This window comes from Salmo salar, chromosome 02 (assembly GCF_965601325.2).
Source record: "Salmo salar chromosome 02, fSalSal1, whole genome shotgun sequence".
Taxonomy (NCBI): domain Eukaryota; kingdom Metazoa; phylum Chordata; class Actinopteri; order Salmoniformes; family Salmonidae; genus Salmo; species Salmo salar.
The window spans coordinates 90,272,826-90,295,023 of record NC_138292.1 but is presented as its reverse complement, the minus strand read 5'-3'; the positions used below and the strand labels follow the sequence as shown (position 1 = coordinate 90,295,023).

Below are 22,198 nucleotides of genomic sequence, written 5' to 3'. Positions count from 1 at the left end.
TAGTGTATATTATGTTATATAATAAATATGTAATAACATTAAAACATGACTGTTTGTCCTTATAGGGAACCAGATTGTGACTACAACTCCGTTACTAAGTCTTTAACCACACTGTGTTGTTACACTGGTGAGTAAAAACTCATGCTTCCGACACTTTAACTTTTTGTCTGAAAATTAAAATAAACATTTTAATCAACTGCGTTACCCACTCCGGTCAGCAGATGGCGGTGTGGGAATTTAAGGTAATGCTGTTGGTGTGACGTGTAATGTAGTGGACGGAACGCTTCTTTCAACAGCAGCAACAGTTATTCAGCCACCTCGGTAGCTTGCTAGACAAAATAGCCGAACCAGTAAAGGTCTTTAGACGCTTTAGTGTATATTAGCCGCTTTGTTTTAAAACCACTTCTGTCGTCTAGTTAGTTATCCGATTTAATTTCATATTTACTGTGTTGTTATTAGTCAGCTAGCGGGCTGGTTAAGTTAGCATTAGCCTAGCTAGCTAACTGTTAGCTAACATTCCCGACCATGAGTTCACTAAGCTACTCTCCTGCTAAAGAAGAGGTCTCGTCAAAGCGGAGGAGGAAGAGGAGGATGTTTCAATACAAAAACAAGTAGAGGGTGAGGCTGTTACTGTGAAAGAAAAGAAAGACGTTACAGTGAAAGAAGAGGAAGATGTGTTCAGAGTGAAAGAAGAGGAGGATGTTACAGTAAAAGGAGAGGGGAAGCATTTTTTGGATTGGAAGAGGGGGAGATGACTGTTACATCCAAAAAGGAGGTGGAAGAAGAGGAGGAAACTGGATATCTGGTCCCGGTTTCCCAAATGCATCTTAAGGCATCCAATGGTTCTAACGGTGAACTTAGGCATAAGATGGTTTTGAGAAACCGTTCCCTGATTAACACTAGTAAGTACTGCCTTAAAAACAGAGGCACAAACTCTGCAGTTGTTGAACTGATGTGTGGTGTTAAAGGGGAAATATGAAATAGCTACATCCATATTTAGACTTTTTAAATGATTTATTTATAGCCATTGATTCTTGAAGAATATAACGCATGCCTCATGAGCTTAGTTCAACTGTAATACCCCAAGCCTCCCAGGTGGCGCAGTGGTCTAAGGCATCGCATTGCTGGCTGTGCCACCAGAGATTCTGGGTTCGTGCCCAGGCTCTGTCGCAGCTGGCCATGACCGGGAGGCCCATTGGGCGGCGCACCTGACCAGGTCACCAGGTGTACGGTGTCCTCCGACACATTGGTTGCGGCTGGCTTCCGGGTTGGATGTGCATTGTGTCAAGAAGCATGGCTTTGTTGGGTTGTGTTTCGGAGGACGCATGGCTCTCGACTTTCGCCTCTCCCGAATCCGTAAGGGAGTTGCAGTGATGAGACAAGACTACTACCAATTGGATACCACAAAATTGGGGAGAAAAAGGGGTAAAATATAAAAAAACTGTCATTCCCCATCAGAACCCCAAATAAGCATTTTTTTACTCCAATGTTTATAAACTGTCGTGGAAATATTCTGTCATTCCCCAAATAGACTTTCTTACAAAGTAACAAGCCGAGCTGGTCCGTGGAACAACTGCTGGACTCAGTCTCAGTCCTATTATACAGTTTCATGCTTATACAAGTGTCATAGTCCCTCCCCTTTATGCTAATAACCATATCCCCTCGGCTTTACTCCACCATTGTTTCCAAATCTAAGTTCTTTCCTGTGGTCCCGTGTGGCTCAGTTGGTAGAGCATGGTGTTTGCAACGCCAGGGTTGTGGGTTTGATTCCCACGGGGGACCAGTACGGGGGGAAAAAGGGTTGTCGGTTCGATTCCCACGGGGGACCAGTACAGGGGAAAAAATGTATAAAATGTATGCATTCACTACTGAAAGTCGCTCTGGATAATAAGAGCGTCTGCTAAATGACTAAAACGTTTAAAAAATATATATGTTTAAGAGTTTTATCTCTTATTCTTTTCTGTATGTTTTTGAAACTGCACTGTTGGATAGGGGCTCGTAAGTTTATTTTTGGGCTCGTTCCAAGGGGATGAGGGTTCTAGAAGCTAGTGAGTTTTAGGAAGAAAGAAGAAAAAAATAATATGATTGTATATTATTATTTAAATGCGTGTTTTTAATTGTTGACAGCCAGTAGACACCATGTTTATATTGGTGAAGGTGAAGCATTGTAGTTGGTTATAATTTGAAATGGAAGTTGTTTTCTGTTGGTGGTGAGCAAGCTTGTCCAACAAAAATATAGGATATATTTGTTGTCTTAAGGGGGAAGGTGTTACAGGCTTTGGTTTTTCCATTTATGTTTTGAGGTTGGATTTTAACACGTCTAGCTCCGTTAGCACGTCTAGCTCCGTTAGCACGTCTAGCTCCGTTAGCACGTCTAGCTCGTTAGCACGTAGGACGCACTGATTGGTGTCACCTCGTTAGTCAGTGTGTGTTACACCTGTACTGGCTTGTCCATCTCGTTAGTGGGAAGGTGTTTCACCTGAGCTGGTCCAGGTTCTATTTAAGAGTGTCTGGCCCAGTGCTCCAGTTGTCTTGATACATGTGGAGAGTCAACACCTTTAGTTGCTCCACCTTTTTGGTTTGCTTCCTGTCTTTAAGTTTGTTGTGGGTTTTTCTTTTGTTTGTCTCTTCTTGGGCAGATTTAGTGGGTCTCATGGTGGGTGTCTTTTAGGTCCCAGTTGTTGTTACTAGTCAACTTTCAGTGGACACCCCCATAGTGTCTTTCAGAACCCCTCCTAAAAAACAAGCTTATATTTTGGGTTGGATATTGCACCCAATTAATATTTTTATCAATGGAATTTCTTTAAGGTGCTCATTAGTCTTTAAGTTGTTCATTTACTTTTTTATCCTCTTCTGTTTGTTGTGTACTAAATATTTGTTTATTTTCATTGTTTTTCTCCCCTGTGAAGCCATTTAGTTGCATCCATGTCTGAAATGTGCTGTATAAATAAAGCTTGATTTGAACATATTGCAAAACAAATTAACCCAATGATCGACCAACCAATCAACAGACTTGCAAAACCAATTAACAAATATGTGCAAAAGCAACACATATTGGTCCATCTTAGTATGAAAAACAGTATAAATTCAGTATATCTTCCACTGTCAATATAGTGCAAATGGTATGCATGTTTAGTATCACTTTTCAACCAACCAGTTCATTTGTTGAAAATGAAAAATGTTGAACTCAATATCAGAGGATTCAACTACTGAGAACTGAAACAAACAAATGGATCAAACAGATCAATCCCACTTTTCCAGCCTGCTGAAGGCGTGGTGGAGTGGTAAACACCACCCCCGGCTCTACCAGGGGCTTGAGGTGGTCTCCCACAGCTCTGATTATGTCATGTTCTGTGGCCTTGCTGTTCCATTTCTTGACTGCCCCTGCAACACAGAAAGAAACACATTTAGTCATATTATATAAAACACTCAAAGTAATGGATATGGAGCATCTATGGCCTCAGTTACACCTGGCACCTAAATGTGACTTCTGTCATCTGATCACTCCAAGCTGCATTAGGTTCAGATCTACCGGGATGGGCCTTTGACAAAGTCTGGACACAGTCAGGCCACTGAATATGCATAAGCAATGTAAAGAGATGGGGTGAATGAGTGGGGAAAAGTATATTTGATACAAATGACCTTCATAATAACAAAGAACAAATGTGTGTGCCTGAGGGGAAATTAACTTTCATACAGCCAAAAGGGGTGAGAAATTACACCCATATCAGTGGACAATTTGCACTAATGTAAATAAACATAGATGATGGAACATATTCCCTTTTGCTGACCTGATGAACCACTAAGGGGACATACATATTTACCATCTAAACCATGTGTGACCTCTCACCTCTCTGGCTGTAGAAGTGTTCTTCCTAACCAGTCCCTCAACAGCTCTCTGACTGAGCTCCACCCTCACTGGGTCTTCAGAGGAGAGGAAGGCTGAGGAGGGATGGAAGGATGAATGGATCAGTCAGTCAATAAAGTGTAGAGCTGCTGTCTATGCTGTCTGACAAAATCACAATTTTAGTAGTTCATTAAAGTAAATAAGGCTTTATGACTGCTGAATACCAACTATCATTGACTTAGATCATGTATTTTCAGGTAGAGATACATCCTTGAGACGTCCCTAGCCCATTGAAGTTGACATTTAAAATGGTTAAGGTAGGGGTTAAGGTTAGGGTTTAGGGTAGGGATGTCCCAAGGATCCCAGATAGCATTGACCATTGTGCATTCTTCTGTCTCTTTTACATAGCAGGTGTAAAAGAAACACAGACAAGACAAGTAGGCTCGCAATGGATTATGCTCATTGTAGTTAATTACGTTTTATGCGCTAAACTATGTAGAATATTGGCCTGTTGGAAACTACAACTCTACTACCACACACAGTTCAGTCTGGGTCTGATTTATCTCTAGAGAAACTACAACTCCCTACTACATCACACAGTTCAGTCTGGGTCTGATTTATCTCTAGAGAAACTACAACTCCCTACTACACCACACAGTTCAGGCTGGATCTGATTTATCTCTGTACAATGTTGTGAGGGAAAATCTATGTTAACCTCTTTAAGTTGATATGACTTATAATGTGTTGAAGGATCTTTTTAAGGTTGAGAAGTTTGTGTGGGTCTGTAACCACACACCCTCTGGGCAGACAGACCAAAGCCCCAATTCAGGGAACCGTTGATCTACTTCAGAGGAACTGTGTCTAGAGTGATTTCCTGTTGTTTTGACACCTCACTAGAAGACTAGAATAACTAGCTGTTGCTACAGAACGAGACGACCAATTCACAGTTAGTCTGTGTCTCGTTCTCCACACACGTACACAAACCAAGATCACGTGTTTTCTATATGAACAAGATAGTTTGACTATATAAGGCTTCTGAACTCCTTGTGTCATCGAGCTCTCGACCTTCCACCTCAGAGTGTAGGGCTGACCAGCTACTTTATTGCAATTCTTATCAAATAAAGGTTGATTGTTTGAAGAAATGACAAAGTCTCTCCTTATTGGTTAGAAATTCCACCACAATGTGCAGTAACAATGATAGACCAGACTCATATCAGTTCACCGTCTCACCTCATACTGTATTGGAGCAGCAGCAGCTGACTGCCCGGTTCAACATCAGTTCACCGTCTCACCTCATACTGTATTGGAGCAGCAGCAGCTGACTGCCCAGTACAACATCAGTTCACCGTCTCACCTCATACTGTATTGGAGCAGCAGCAGCTGACTGCCTAGTTCAACATCAGTTCACCTTCTCACCTCATACTGTATTGGAGCAGCAGCAGCTGACTGCCCAGTTCAACATCAGTTCACCGTCTCACCTCATACTGTATTGGAGCAGCAGCAGCTGACTGCCCAGTTCAACATCAGTTCACCGTCTCACCTCATACTGTATTGGAGCAGCAGAAGCTGACTGCCCAGTTCAGCATCAGTTCACCGTCTCACCTCATACTGTATTGGAGCAGCAGCAGCTGACTGCCCAGTTCAACATCAGTTCACCGTCTCACCTCATACTGTATTGGAGCAGCAGCAGCTGACTGCCCAGTTCAACGTCTCACCTCATACTGTATTGAAGCAGCAGCAGCTGACTGCCCAGTTCAACATCAGTTCACCGTCTCACCTCATACTGTATTGGAGCAGCAGCAGCTGACCTGATGTTGATGCTAATCATCATGTTTGAATCTGAGAGTAAATAGAGCCGACTACACTCTAAAAATGAAGGGTTCAACTGGAGTTGTTCTCAGATCCCCTAAGAACCGTAGGGTTCTTGGTCAATGAAAAACAGCCCCAAAAGGTTCTTCAAAGAACTTGTTAGAAGGTGGGTTCATCGAGGAACCTCCGTTGTTGCTGGACTTCTTCCGGGAACTTCGCAATTACAACTGAAAACGATGGTGACAAGTTTGGATGCGACAACAGTTAAAAAGGTTAAGTTGGGTTGATGTTTGGCTCTGAATATGTCTCGAAATCATTTATTATAATAATATAACATACTAATAATGAATAACGAAGACAATTCTGGTTTTCTGTGAATATCTTCCATAACGTTACTATAGTTAATGAACGTAAATATTAGAAAGCCGGGTTTGACCGTCGGCGTTGTATGAGCTACAGTACAGTACCGTTAGCTAACTAGCTAACGTTATGTCCTAACTAGGCACAACTAGGTTTGGATTATTTCCTCAACTATATTCTTTCCCATATATTGTATATCGTTTCCATAAAGCCAACAACTGCTCTTATTCCTTCCCTTTCTCTAATGTATTTTGTAATAAAATTATCAAGTGTAGTAAGATCATTGCTTTACTTTACTAGGACTGGAGACCACAGCAGCGATTCTGCTCTTGCCCAACCTCTTCAATGAGGACCCGAGTGGCCTTTATGTCCATGACAAGGTATGTCTATGCACCAATCATCTGTTTCTTCATAAACATAGGTGTGCATGCTTATATAAAACTACAGCTATACATTTGTTCTGTTCTTTGTATGTGTATTAATCTTTTCTTACTTTTGTTGACACAGATTTCACCGCTCTTCACTCCTTTACTGCACATCGGTGGAAATCCATTTCACCATGAGAGTGAAATCCCGCTGGCCTTTGATGGGGAGAACATCCACACCCTCGAGGACGTCCCCATGGGACTTGGGGCTCTGCTACAGCTGTATTTTTTATTTTCCCTTCAATTTCCCCAAAATGTCAGAAAAACACTTATGTTGTTAAGTTACTGTGTTCTGGGGATAAGAGAAGTCGGGGTGAAGTTACCAGGGCCGGTCACAAAGATGGAAAACTTCCTAACATAACTAAGTGGATACGATATACACACTAAAGCTGAAAAATCTGTATTTAGCATCAGTCTACAATATTGTTACTTGACCTGTGATTCATTTTCAATGTTGTTTTTATTTTACATCATTATTTTATCAATTTTAAATGTCATGAAAAGCACTATACAAAGTAAATGTATTATTTATTATGGTCTGACATGTCGCAATGTGTTTTGTTTGGTAAATGGTTTTTGTAAATATTAATTCACATTTGTGGTGCCACTAAATAAACAATGAATTATTTAAATCAATATTGTCAATATTGTTGTTAAAATATTTTTTTTATAAGGAGGGAGGGTGGACAGGGAGTTTAAAAAATGAACCCCAAAAGGTTCTTTGAGGAACCATGATAAGGGGTTCTTCGAAGAACTTAAAGGGGTTCCCCCACAGTTTCAATTTGAAGAACCCCTACAGGATACTCCAGGAACCTTTACTTTTTAGAGTGTATATTGATAAAAGTCACCTTGTCCGAGAGACATTTACATAGTTATACAAAGCCCAATTTGGGATGAATATTTTAGGGCGAAATAGAGGCCACAGACAGACCTGATATCACCCATAATTCAACGTACTTTGATGTCATGTGCTGAGTGGGTGTGACCAAAGTTATTCTGTTCAGCTACACTTTGTAGTACATTTTTACACTATAATAAATGTTTCTGATGCTGCATCGCCCATTTTCAAAGGGAGTCGTTGGTTTGTAGGGGAAGTTGCTTGTAGGGGCAGCCCCCCCCCCCCCCCCCCCCCGCCAAGGCTCTTAGCACTCTGGGAGGAGGACACAATGGAGTTGTCAACCGTGATGGCGAGATCATGGAACGGGCAGTCCTTCCCCGGGAGGAAGAGCAGCTCCGTCTTGCCGAGGTTCAGCTTGAGGTGGTGATCCGTCATCCACACTGATATGTCTGCCAGACATGCAGAGATGCGATTCGCCACCTGGTTATCAGAAGGGGGAAAGGAGAAGATTAATTGTGTGTCGTATGCGTAGCAATGATAGGAGAGACCGTGTGAGGATATGACAGAGCCAAGTGACTTGGTGTATAGCGAGAATAGGAGAGGGCCTAGAACTGAGCCCTGGTGGACACCAGTGGTGAGAGCACGTGGTGCGGAGACGGATTCTCGCCACGCCACCTGGTAGGAGCGACCTGTCAGGTAGGACGCAATCCAAGAGTGAGCCGCGCCGGAGATGCCCAACTCGGAGAGGGTGGAGAGGAGGATCTGATGGTTCACAGTATCAAAGGCAGCAGATAGGTCTAGAAGGATGAGAGCAGAGGAGAGAAAGTTAGCTTTAGCAGTGCGGAGAGCCTCCATGACACAGAGAAGAGCAGTCTCAGTTGAATGACCAGTCTTGAAACCTGACTGATTTGGATCAAGAAGGTCATTCTGAGAGAGATAGCAAGAGAGCTGGCCAAGGACGGCACGCTCAAGAGTTTTGGAGAGAAAAGAAAGAAGGGATACTGGTCTGTAGTTGTTGACATCACACGGATCGAGTGTAGGTTTTTTGAGAAGGGGTGCAACTCTCGCTCTCTTGAAGACGGAAGGGACGTAGCCAGCGGTCAAGGATGAGTTGATGAGCGAGGTGAGGTAGGGGAGAAGGTCTCCGGAAATGGTCTGGAGAAGAGAGGAGGGGATAGGGTCAAGCGGGCAGGTTGTTGGGCGGCCGGCCGTCACAAGTCGCAAGATTTCATCTGGCGAGAGAGGGGAGAAAGAGGTCAAAGCATAGGGTAGGGCAACGTGAGCAGGACCAGCGGTGTCGTTTGACTTAACAAACGAGGATCGAATGTCGTCAACCTTCTTTTCAAAAGGGTTGATAAAGTCATCCGCAGAGAGGGAGGGGGGGGGAGGATTCAGGAGGGAGGAGAAGGTGGCAAAGAGCTTCCTAGGGTTAGAGGCAGATGATTGGAATTTAGAGTGGTAGAAAGTGGCTTTAGCAGCAGAAACAGAGGAAGAAAATGTAGAGAGGAGGGAGTGAAAAGATGCCAGGTCCACAGGGAGGCTAGTTTTCCTCCATTTCCGCTCGGCTGCCCGGAGCTCTGTTCTGTGAGCTCGCAATGAGTCGTCAAGCCACGGAGCAGGAGGGGAGGACCGAGCCGGCCGGGAGGATAGGGGACATAGAGAGTCAAAGGATGCAGAAAGGGAGGATAGGAGGGTTGAGGAAGCAGAATCAGGAGATTGGTTGGAGAAGGATTGAGCAGAGGGAAGAGATGATAGGATGGAAGAGGAGAGAGTAGCAGGAGAAAGAGAGCGAAGGTTGTGACAGCGCAATACCATCTGAGTAGGGGCAGAGTGAGTAGTGTTGGAGGAGAGCGAGAGGGAAAAGGATACAAGGTAGTGGTCGGAGACTTGGAGGGGAGTTGCAGTGAGATTAGTAGAAGAACAGCATCTAGTAAAGATGAGGTCAAGCGTATTGTCTGCCTTGTGAGTAGGGGGGGACGGTGAGAGGGTGAGGTCAAAAGAGGAGAGGAGTGGAAAGAAGGAGGCAGAGAGAAATTAGTCAAAAGTAGACGTAGGGAGGTTAAAGTCACCCAGAACTGTGAGGGGTGAGCCATCCTCAGGAAAGGAACTTATCAAGGCGTCAAGCTCAAGGGAACCTGGAGGGTGATAAATGATAAGGATGTTAAGCTTGAATGGGCTAGTGACTGTGACAGCATGGAATTCAAATGAGGAGATAGACAGATGGGTCAGGGGAGAAAGAGAGAATGTCCACTTGGGAGAGATGAGGATTCCAGTGCCACCACCCCGCTGGCCAGATGCTCTCGGGGTGTGCGAGAACACGTGGTCAGACGAGGAGAGAGCAGTAGGAGTAGCAGTGTTATCTGTGGTAATCCATGTTTCCGTCAGCGCCAAGAAGTCGAGGGACTGGAGGGTAGCATAGGCTGAGATGAACTCTGCCTTGTTGGCCGCAGACTGGCAGTTCCAGAGGCTGCCGGAGACCTGGAACTCCACGTGGGTCGTGCGCGCTGGGACCACCATGTTAGAGTGGCAGCGGCCACGCGGTGTGAGGCGTTTGTGTGGCCTGTGCAGAGAGGAGAGAACAGGGATAGAAAGACACATAGTTGACAGACTACAGGAGAGGCTACGCTAATGCAAAGGAGATTGGAATGAAAATTAACTTAACTGGGGAAGCGAGAGCGCAGGGCCTCCCTCACTAACCATTCACTGAAACACTCAAATATAACTTTTCCAACTTCCACTTGAGAAATTATAATTGATGTAAACTACAGTGGTTCAATGTTTCCAGGAATAGGCTCAATCTATTCCCAAACATACCTAATCAATTAGTTGTTTTTCGAAAATATTTTTACCTGCAGGAATATTTTCACATTTCAATCTCATGGTTAGTTCCTAGGATAATGTAACTCATACATTTACATCTGTCAATACTTCTAAAATGGGGTACAGGTTTAAAATAATTACAGGTTTAAAACAATTACAGGTGCACCTTACTATCTTATACTATACCATAAATGGTCTTAACTAGAATCTGTGTTTACTAGTTTTCATCCAGTTCACACAGATAGCCGACTCAGCCTCAGAGCCTCCTGATTGGGCCCTGTTTACACCTCCACACAGGAACACACACTCAGAGCCTACTGACTGGGCCCTGTTTTCACCTCCACACAGGAATACACACTCAGAGCCTACGGGGCTTTTCTAAAAACTCTGTGTGTGTCGCTCACCTCTTTCTTTTTTTAAAGTACGTTCGAGATGTGGTATCCACTTGGCTCGCTGCCTCTGGAGATGTACTGATGTATATACTATTCTGATGGCATCCACTTGGCTCGCTGCCTCTCAGATCAAAGGTGGGTTCATCTGCTCCGTTCCCGAAGTGTGGTCACCCTGAGATCCCAAGTTAGAGGGATCCCTCATGCACCATTTACCCAGGTCATCAGGAGCGGTCACCAAGTCAAGATTCACATCCCCAAATGTGGTTGTTAATTTCTTTAATATCAAATGAGGTGAGACAAACTTATCACACAAGTCAGAGTTATTCTTAAACTAAATATTTATTCACTTATAAGGGAGCAGGTCAATACAACGTACACATATAAAGTGAATCAATTGAGTGCCCTACAATTGAGTGCCCTATAACCTACATGACGAACAATAGATGTACAGAACGGGTCACAATGTTAAGATTTGTATGAAAGATACTTATAATTCTCAGCAGACAGAATCTGCTGTAAAAACACTACTCTTTGTGTCGAGACCAGGGTCTGGCCCTGGGGTCATCTCTCCCTGGTACCATATAGAACAGAAACATTAACTCATGCTCTGGAATGCAGTCTCTTTAGGTTTTATCACCCAAAAGACATTGTAAATCTCCTGTCAGTGTTTTCTCCCAGAGGCCCATCCTCAGTAGAACACACAGACACAATAGTTCTAAGAACACTAAGCTGTTGCATAAAACAACCATTTGATGCAATAAAAGTATTATAACATAATCTTGCAGTTTTGCTCTCAGTGTCCACTGAAAGTTGCCTAGTAACAACAACTGGGACATAAAAGTCACCCACCATGAGACCCACTAAATCTGCCCAAGAAGAGGCAAACAAAAGAAAAACCCACACCAAACTTAAAGACAGGAAGCAAACCAAAAAGGTGGAGCAACTAAAGGTGTTGACTCTCCACATGTATCAAGACAACTGGAGCACTGGGCCAGACACTCTTAAATAGAACCTGGACCAGCTCAGGTGAAACACCTTCCCACTAACGAGATGGACAAGCCAGCACAGGTGTAACACATACTGACTAACGAGGTGACACCAATCAGTGCGTCCTACGTGCTAACGAGCTAGACGTGTTGACGAGCTAGACGTGCTAACGAGCTAGACGTGCTAACGAGCTAGACGTGCTAAAGTCCAACCTCAAAACAAAATGGAAAAACCAAAGACTAACACCTTAAAAGTTTGCTTACCACCAACAGAAAACAACTTCAATTTCACATTATAATCAACTACAATGCTTCACCTTCTACAATATAAACATGGTGTCTACTGGCTGTCAACAATTAAAAACAAGAAAAAAACCTTGTCTTCCTAAAACTCACTAGCTTCTGGAACAAATTTTTTATATTTTTTTCCCCACTAGCTTCTCGAACTCTGGTCCCCGTGGAACGAAAAATACGGAAAAGAATAAGAGATAAAACATTCGCCAATACGGAAAACCAGTCAAAATAAAATGTAATCAATGGCAACGCACTGGCTAACGCAAAACTTTTTAACTGCCCACAATCAGCAACCAAGTTGTCCTTACCACGGACATGTCTGATTTCAAGCTTCTCTCTCTTCTCAGGGTTCACTAGATAGGCATGTTGTTGGATCGGGGCCCAGTCCCCAATGTCATGCTCTAGTACATTTGGGTTGGCACATCTGAGAATGAACCCTGATATTCTAATAGCAGGGCAACAATGTCAATATAATTGTACCAAAAATTGTCAGTTGGTTGCATAAATAAATATTTGGTTGCATAGTCCTTTTTTCAAAGTATTTTCAATGACATTTTTCTAGGTGGGATAGCCCAATGTCAAAACACAGTTTTAACATGTACAAATCAATAACCAATATGCAGAAACAGTTTGTGATATATTGAAAACCTAAACATAAAATGGGCCACACTGCATACACAAACATCTGCCACAATAATCATATTACTTTTTAAAAACAAGCACCTTATAAACTGAACAAGCTCCAAAAACGCTGTTGTTTTGACAAGTAGCAATAAATCACTGATATCGATTAGGGGTGAAATCAGGTTGTACGGGATGTTGAAACTAACACAACTAAAAAACACATGGAAATGGGAGATATATTTTACCTCACTGGTTAGAGGACAACCTGCAGAAGACAGTCAGCTACATTTTGGAGTGATACATTTAAATTTAGGGGTCGCTAAACAAAGGAACACAACACTTATTTGTCATAACTCATCGCTAAAATCATTTGTGCGAGAGGAGGGAGATGAGGTTGCACGCCCTGTTAAAACTAACAGCTCAAAAACCACACGGAATCTGGGAATAATGTGTACATCCCTGGTTAGAAGACAATTTGTAGAAAACAGCTCGCTACATTTTGAAGTGTTGCATTTTGATTCAAGTGGGTCACCAACGTGGTAAGTGTAACAACTCTTTTTTTGTAAGTCACTTTTTGTTAAATCACATAAATAGTAACTCTTTCATTTCAGAGCCTGGATTTCCCCACTGAGGCTAATATCCATATCATGTTGAAATCAATAGAACAGGGGACAAACGTTTAGGGTTCTACATTGTGACATCATTACAATACTGCTACTACAATGTTAAAACTTTCTACATTGTGACATTAATTCATAGATATCATGAAACAACTCCTTCATGTATGTATTTTCTGATATTTGATCAGAGATTTTTTATCAGATTATCTCTGGTCACAGGTATGAGATTTCTCTCCTGTGTGTGTTCTCTGGTGTTTAGTCAGACCACCAGACTCAGTAAAACTCTTCCCACACTGATCACAGCTATAAGGTTTCTCTCCTGTGTGTGTTCTCTGGTGTACTGTCAGCTGGCTAGATTGAACAAAACTCTTCCCACATTGACCACAGCTATAAGATTTCTCTCCTGTGTGCGTTCTCTGGTGTAAAGTCAGATGGTCAGATCTAGTAAAACTCTTCCCACATTGATCACAGCTATACGGTTTCTCTCCTGTGTGCGTTCTCTGGTGTAAAGTCAGCTGGCCAAATGTAGTAAAACTCTTCCCACATTGATTACAGCTATAAGATTTCTCTCCTGTGTGTATTCTCTGGTGCACTGTCAGATGGCCAGATTTATGAAAACTTTTCCCACATTGACCACAGCTATAAGATTTCTCTCCTGTGTGTATTCTCTGGTGCACTGTCAGATGGCCAGATTGACTAAAACTCTTCCCACATTGACCACAGCTATAAGGTTTCTCTCCTGTGTGTATTCTCTGGTGTAGAGTAAGATAGGTAGATGCCGCAAAACCCTTCCCACATTGACCACATCTATACGGTTTCTCTCCTGTGTGTATTCTCTGGTGTAGAGTAAGATTGCTAGATGCAGCAAAACCCTTCCCACATTGACCACAGATATAAGGTTTCTCTCCTGTGTGTATTCTCTGGTGTAAAGTCAGATGGTCAGATTGAGTAAAACTTTTCCCACATTGATCACAGCTATAAAGTTTCTCTCCTGTGTGCTTTCTCTGGTGTAAAGTCAGATGGTTAGATCTAGCAAAACCCTTCCCACACTGACCACAGATATAAGGTTTCTCTCCTGTGTGTATTCTCTGGTGCACTGTCAGATAGCTAGATTGAACAAAACTCTTCCCACATTGACCACAGCTATAAGGTCTCTCTCCTGTGTGGATTCTCTGGTGCACTGTCAGAGATGTAGATTGAACAAAACTCTTCCCACATTGAGTACAGCTATAAGGTCTCTCTCCTGTGTGGATTCTCTGATGAATTTTAATGCCTGAGGAGGTGAATCTCTTCCCACAGTCAGAGCAGCAGTGAGATTTCTTCCCTGTGGATCTCTGCAGGTGTTTATTGAGGTGTTCTGATCTGGAGAGACTCTTCTCTGCCTCTTCAGCATCAAGAGGTTGTTGAGACTCCACAGAGGATCCACAACTGTCCCGCCTCTCTCCTGTGTGAACAACAAAGACAGACAGATGGTTAAAGGCCCACAACAGCAGTAATCCACTGTAAAAGGTGATGCCAACAGCGCAGCCACTAGAATAGTCATATTTTGTCTTGTTTTCACATTAGTAGTAAAATCGATGATGGTAGGCTAGAAATAAGTTAAAGTTATTGAAACTCGAAGCAGTGTGCCAGACAACTTTTTGTATCCAATGTAGGCCCCTTTTTGTGTTTGCTAAAATTGCGGCACGAGGGCGATGCACATGCAATTTGATTGCAGAAACTCCTCCCTGCTAATGAGGAAACCGCTAGTTATGGATGTAGTATATCTGCCTGGAGCAGAAATGGTGAGCAAAGATTTTAGTTTTTCACAATGTATTCTGAATGTGAACGGGGGAAAACTCAGGGGAGAAACCTCCATTTCCAGGTTGCTTATGAGTGCATTTCACACTACTTTGGATTATAATTGTAAGGCTCGTTTGAATGTCCTGCTTAATATAATGTTTGTGTCATCATCTCAAATAAACCACTTTGTACTTAAAAACACTTCAACCAGTAAAATGCTCTTTGGCTTTTCCATCAGCTTGACAATGAGGGTTTGTACAGTTTGCCAAATTGGCCCATAACTTCACCTAACAATAACATAGACATACTGTAGGACCCATAACTTCACCTAACAATAACATAGACCTACTGTAGGGCCCATAACTTCACCTAACAATAACATAGACCTACTGTAGGACCCATAACGTCACCTAACAACAACATAGACCTACTGTAGGACCCATAACGTCACCTAACAATAACATAGACCTACTGTAGGACCCATAACGTCACCTAACAATAACATAGACCTACTGTAGGATCCATAACTTCACCTAACAATAACATAGACCAACTGTCGGACCCATAGCTTCACCTAACAACAAATATAGGAAAATAGCTCTGTGTGTTGTACAATAGCCTATCCATCAAGGAACAGTTCTCTACACATTATGAGCTAAGTATCTCTGTGTCCAAACAGACTAACGAGACCCTACAGTAAATCAAGCAGACAATAACACTTTATAAAACTTTTTTCCGTACTTCCGGTTTGGAGCGAGCAGTCGCACTACGCTTCGCTCCACAGGTAATATTACACTTCACTACATTACAACGGCTTGATTTGTTTGATCTGAGCAATTCTTCTTAGCTAGCTACATAGCCGTCTTTGTATCAAAGATAATTGTTTAGTTTAGAGTAATTGAGTAATTATCGAGGCTAGCTATCTTCGTCCTCCTAACGTAGTCAACACTGCTAGCTGCTAGCTAGCTAGTCATCACTGCTAGCTAGCCAACTTCTACCGACTAGCAGCACTGTAGAAACTATTACATTACAACGTAACGACTTGATTAGTGTGGTGTTAGTGTTAATTAGCCAGCTACATAGTTGTCTTTGCTGTCTCTGTATCTAAGATAATTGTGTAGTTTGAGTAATTATCGAGGTGAGCTAGCCAGCCGCGACGCCAGACTTAGTCAACACACCTAGTCATCATTAACCCACTGCTAGCTAGCCAACCGTTACCGACTAGCAGCGCTGTAGATACTAATACTTTACAACGAAACGATTTGACTAGTGTAGTGTTAGCTAGCTAGCTACTTAGTTGTCTTTGTCATAGCTTGATAATTGTGTAGTTTAGTAATTACCGAGGTTAGCTAGCCAGCCATCGAGGTTAGCTAGCCAGCTATTTCCGTCCCCCGCGACGCCATTTTTCCTAACCCAGCCAACTATTACCGACGAGCAGCATTGTAGAAACTAAATACATTACAAGGAACGTCTTGATTAGTGTTATGTTAGCTAGCTAGCTACAAAGTTGCTTTGTATCATGACAAGGTGTAGTACTGAAACTATCGAGGTTACCTAGCCAGCTACACGTTCAAAGTCAACAACGCAGCCACTGCTAGCTAGCCTACTCCACCAGCCAGCAGTACTGTATCATTTTAGTCAATAAGATTTTTGCAACGTAAGCTTAACTTTCTGAACATTCGAGACGTGTAGTCCACTTGTCATTCCAATCTCCTTTGCATTAGCGCAGCCTCTTCTGTAGCTTGTCTACTATGTGTCTGTCTATCCCTGTTCTCTCACCTCTGCACAGGCCATACAAACGCTCCACACCGCGTGGCCGCTGCCACTCTAACCTGGTGGTCCCAGCGCGCACGACCCACGTGGAGTTCCAGGTCTCCGGCAGCCTCTGGAACTGCCAGTCTGCGGCCAACAAGGCAGAGTTCATCTCAGCCTATGCTACCCTCCAGTCCCTCGACTTCTTGGCGCTGACGGAAACATGGATTACCACAGAAAACACTGCTACTCCTACTGCTCTCTCCTCGTCTGACCACGTGTTCTCGCATACCCCGATAGGATCTGGTCAGTGGGGTGGTGGCACTGGAATCCTCATCTCTCCCAAGTGGACATTCTCTCTTTCTCCCCTGACCCATCTGTCTATCTCCTCATTTGAATTCCATGCTGTCACAGTTACCAGCCCTTTCAAGCTTAACATCCTTATCATTTACTGCCCTCCAGGTTCCCTTGGAGAGTTCATCAATGAGCTTGACGCCTTGATAAGTTCCTTTCCTGAGGATGGCTCACCTCTCACAGTTCTGGGTGACTTTAACCTCCCCACGTCTACCTTTGACTCATTCCTCTCTGCCTCCTTCTTTCCACTCCTCTCCTCTTTCGACCTCACCCTCTCACCTTCCCCCCCTACTCACAAGGCAGGCAATATGCTTGACCTCATCTTTACTAGATGCTGTTCTTCCACTAATCTCATTGCAACTCCCCTCCAAGTCTCCGACCACTACCTTGTATCCTTTTCCCTCTCGCTCTCATCCAACACTTCTCACTCTGCCCCTACTCGGATGGTATTGCGCCGTCCCAACCTTCTCTCTCTCTCTCCCGCTACTCTCTCCTCTTCCATCCTATCATCTCTTCCCTCTGCTCAAACCTTCTCCAACCTATCTCCTGATTCTGCCTCCTCAACCCTCCTCTCCTCCCTCTCTGCATCCTTTGATTTCCTCTGTCCCCTATCCTCCAGGCCGGCTCAGTCCTCCCCTCCTGCTCCGTGGCTCGGCGACTCACTGCGAGCTCACAGAACAGGGCACCGGGCAGCCGAGCGGAAATGGAGGAAAACTCGCCTCCCTGCGGACCTGGCATCCTTTCACTCCCTCCTCTCTACATTTTCCTCTTCTGTCTCTGCTGCTAAAGCCACTTTCTACCACTCTAAACTCCAAGCATCTGCCTCTAACCCTAGGAAGCTCTTTGCTACCTTCTCCTCCCTCCTGAATCCTCCCCCCCCCCCCCCTCTCTGCGGATGACTTCGTCAACCATTTTGAAAAGAAGGTTGACGACATCCGATCCTCGTTTGCTAAGTCAAACGACACCGCTGGTCCTGCTCACACTGCCCTACCCTGTGCTTTGACCTCTTTCTCCCCTCTCTCTCCAGATGAAATCTCGCGTCTTGTGACGGCCGGCCGCCCAACAACCTGCCCACTGGACCCTATCCCCTCCTCTCTTCTCCAGACCATTTCCGGAGACCTTCTCCCCTACCTCACCTCACTCATCAACTCATCCTTGACCGCTGGCTACGTCCCTTCCGTCTTCAAGAGAGCGAGAGTTGCACCCCTTCTGAAAAAACCTACACTCGATCCCTCCGATGTCAACAACTACAGACCAGTATCCCTTCTTTCCTTTCTCTCCAAAACTCTTGAACGTGCCGTCCTTGGCCAGCTCTCTTGCTATCTCTCTCAGAATGACCTTCTTGATCCTAATCAGTCAGGTTTCAAGACTGGGCATTCAACTGAGACTGCTCTTCTCTGTGTCACGGAGGCTCTCCGCACTGCTAAAGCTAACTCTCTCTCCTCTGCTCTCATCCTTCTAGACCTATCTGCTGCCTTTGATACCGTGAACCATCAGATCCTCCTCTCCACCCTCTCCGAGCTGGGCATCTCCGGCGCGGCCCACGCTTGGATTGCGTCCTACCTGACAGGTCGCTCCTACCAGGTGGCGTGGCGAGAATCTGTCTGCGCACCACGTGCTCTCACCACTGGTGTCCCCCAGGGCTCTGTTCTAGGCCCACTCCTATTCTCGCTATACACCAAGTCACTTGGCTCTGTCATATCCTCACATGGTCTCTCCTATCATTGCTATGCAGATGACACACAATTAATCTTCTCCTTTCCCCCTTCTGACAACCAGGTGGCGAATCGCATCTCTGCATGTCTGGCAGACATATCAGTGTGGATGACGGATCACCACCTCAAGCTGAACCTCGGCAAGACGGAGCAGCTCTTCCTCCCGGGGAAGGACTGCCCGTTCCATGATCTCGCCATCACGGTTGACAACTCCCTTGTGTCCTCCTCCCAGAGTGCTAAGAGCCTTGGCGTGACCCTGGATAACACCCTGTCGTTCTCCACTAACATCAAGGCGGTGACCCGATCCTGTAGGTTCATGCTCTACAACATTCGCAGAGTACGACCCTGCCTCACACAGGAAGCGGCGCAGGTCCTAATCCAGGCACTTGTCATCTCCCGTCTGGATTACTGCAACTCGTTGTTGGCTGGGCTCCCTGCCTGTGCCATTAAACCCCTACAACTCATCCAGAACGCCGCAGCCCGTCTGGTGTTCAACCTTCCCAAGTTCTCTCACGTCACCCCGCTCCTCCGCTCTCTCCACTGGCTTCCAGTCGAAGCTCGCATCCGCTACAAGACCATGGTGCTTGCCTACGGAGCTGTGAGGGGAACGGCACCTCCGTACCTTCAGGCTCTGATCAGGCCTTACACCCAAACAAGGGCACTGCGTTCATCCACCTCTGGCCTGCTCGCCTCCCTACCTCTGAGGAAGCACAGTTCCCGCTCAGCCCAGTCAAAACTGTTCGCTGCTCTGGCACCCCAATGGTGGAACAAGCTCCCTCACGACGCCAGGACAGCGGAGTCAATCACCACCTTCCGGAGACACCTGAAACCCCACCTCTAAGGAATACCTGGGATAGGATAAAGTAATCCTTCTAACCCCCCCATAAAAGATTTAGATGCACTATTGTAAAGTGGTTGTTCCACTGGATATTATAAGGTGAATGCACCAATTTGTAAGTCGCTCTGGATAAGAGCGTCTGCTAAATGACTTAAATGTAAATGTAAATGTATAAACATCAATTTGTTAGGGATGTTGGATTCAAAGTGGAGCACGGCATAACTTTCTTTACCAGAGTAATGAATGAAGAAGCACTTTGGTTGTTGTTGCATGTCGTGATGTTTGTCATGTGACTGTCATTCAGAAAATGATTTCCTGGATCAGCTGATGATAGTTGAACATGTGACTGTAACTAAACAGCTACAGTATTAAGTATTATGTGTAATTATTGAAGAACCACATTAATGACAGTATCCATTTGGGTGTTGTCAATAAAGTTAAGGTGACTCTCGGTTAGAACCATTGGATTTAGCAAACTCTGAAATGATTTAGGATTTTTGTGCCCATGAAAACTATTTTCCCAGCGTAATATAAGGAGACACTAAATGTTACGTAGGTAGAGTGTATTTCAGAGATCTGAATACAAAAAACTGTCCTAACAGGACAATAACCAAAACCACAAGGCCAAATCTACACTGGAGGAACTTACCAAGATGACATTGAATGTTCCTGAGTGGCCTAGTTACAGTTTGGACTTAAATCGTCTTGAAAGTCTATGGCAAGACTTGAAAATGGCTTTCCAGCAATAATCAACAACCAACTTGACGGAACATGAATGATTTTAAATAGAATAATGAATATTCACATGAAGATCAGTCGCCTATTGGATGACATCACGACTTCCTATCAAGCCAACTCCTTGAAGGCCTTACTTTGACATCACTCCTTCTAGTTTGCAGATCTCTCTAAAAAAAACACTATTTTGCTCAAAACATTTATTTGTTTCCATTTAGTGTGTTTATACTTTACTGTATTTATATATCCATTTTCAACAGGAAAAGTTTAAAAATCCCTGGAGGACGTCATGAACAATTCACACAGTACATAAACATATTGAAGTGTAGAATGCCCTTTTAAAAATCACACATTAGTTCAACAACTGCAGAGTTTGTGTCCCTGTTTTATTAGATAGTACTCACTGTATGTAGTGCTGTTAATCAGATCAATGTCCCTGTTTTATTAGATAGTACTCACTGTATTTACTGGTGTTAATCAGTTCTCCAGTCTTCTCTTCTTCGTCCTCCTCTAATGTGACAGTAATCTCCCCCTCTTCATCCTCCACTCCAAAAACTGCATCCTCCTCCTCTTTCACACTGAAGGTGTCTTTCTCTGTAACGTCTTTCTCTTCTTCTTTCACTGTAACAGCCTCACCCTCTACTTGTCTTTGTAGTGTGACATCCTCCTCTTCCTCTTTCACGACAACGTTCAGCCACACTCCCTCTTTCTCCTCCTCTTTCACGAGAGCTTCTTTCTCCGTCCAGCAGACCTCCTCTTCTTTAGCAGGAAGAGAGTAGCTTAGTGAACTCATGGTCGGGGATAATAGCTAGTTAGCATTAGCGACTAGACTAGTGCTAACTTAACCAGCCAGCTAGCTGACTTACAACGTAAATATTAAATTTAATGGGGTAGCTAGTTGTTTCCACATAAGTATGTTTAAAGCAAAGTGGCAAATAAACCACGAAATTGTCTAAAGAGCTTGAATGTTCAGACTTTGTCGGCTAGCGAGGTGGCTGCAGTTGTTGAAGAAGCGTTCCGTCCACTAGATTATACGTCACACTAGAAACATCGGCTGAAAGACACATATCGCCATCTGCTGTCTGGAGGGAGGAAATGCAGTTAAGGAGGGAAAACTATTTTTCTTCTTTATTGAGTTGTAATATTATAAAGCAGTTTAGGGAAACGTTTTTTTTCTCTCCATTAAATATGAATATTATATCAGCACGTACAAAGAGCAACAAGTGTTGTTTGAACAAACTCTACATCTACTCCACATCTGTATTTCTGATTCAGTCAAATAATTAGTTATCAAAATAAGCACCTAGTTATTGATACCCTTGATAAAGATGATAAAGAATTACTGTATAAAATAAATCATTAAACTTTACCCACTACTAGGATATTTTAGCCCAAAACCTGGTTACCTCTCTGCTAGGAGGCTGAAACTTGGCCTTAAGTGGGTCTTCCAGCAAGACACATCAACGTCCACGAAGAAATGGTTAATCGGGCACAAAATCAACGCTTTCAATGGCCATCTCAGTCTTTGGACTTGAACTCCATTGAAAACCTGTGGTTTGAATTGAACAGGGCAGTCCACAAGCGCAGACAAAATAAATCAAGGACATGGAGAGATTCTGTATGAAGGAATGGTCTAAGATCACACCCAATGTGTTTTCTAATCTCATAAAACATTTCATTGTCGTTATTCTCCCAAGGGGAAGGTGCTGCAGTATTGAAAACATGGGTGGCAATAATTCAGACCCCTACATTTTGAGAATTACATGTTAAACTAAATCTCTTTCTCTGAGCTATTGTATTAGTATAAAATTAAATAATTTCCCTGTATTTTTGACACAATATAGCTCAGAATTAGATTTTTTTTATAGAGTCGTTTTCGCTCATCTTTATCAAGGGTGTTAACAATTTTGTCCCCCACTGTACCTCCATACTGCTCCTACATGGTGTAACAATACATCATGTAGATGTATATAATGAACAGACTAGGTCTATACTGCTCCTACATGG

At 43.7% G+C, this 22,198-nt stretch overlaps 1 protein-coding gene across 1 annotated transcript; it reads right to left on the bottom strand.

Moving 5' to 3' along the window:
• Window positions 1-10,811: 10,811 nt before the first annotated feature.
• LOC145864023 (uncharacterized) lies at window positions 10,812-21,954 on the bottom strand. The gene is made up of 2 exons (XM_082968905.1): window positions 20,651-21,954; window positions 10,812-14,459 (listed from the first exon to the last, which is right to left on the bottom strand). Exons 1-2 carry the CDS (start codon window positions 20,982-20,984, stop codon window positions 13,219-13,221), a joined length of 1,575 nt encoding a protein of 524 aa, XP_082825031.1. The 5' UTR covers window positions 20,985-21,954; the 3' UTR covers window positions 10,812-13,218.
• Between the last annotated feature and the right edge of the window lie 244 nt (window positions 21,955-22,198).

Bases quoted from the DNA above. Each gene is read 5' to 3' on its own strand.
- LOC145864023 (XM_082968905.1), bottom strand. From the start codon at position 20,984: ATGAGTTCACTAAGCTACTCTCTTCCTGCTAAAGAAGAGGAGGTCTGC. The intron at 14,460-20,650 runs GTGAGTACTATC...TTGTTCACACAG, and splicing joins GATTAACACCAGTAAATACA to GAGAGAGGCGGGACAGTTGT.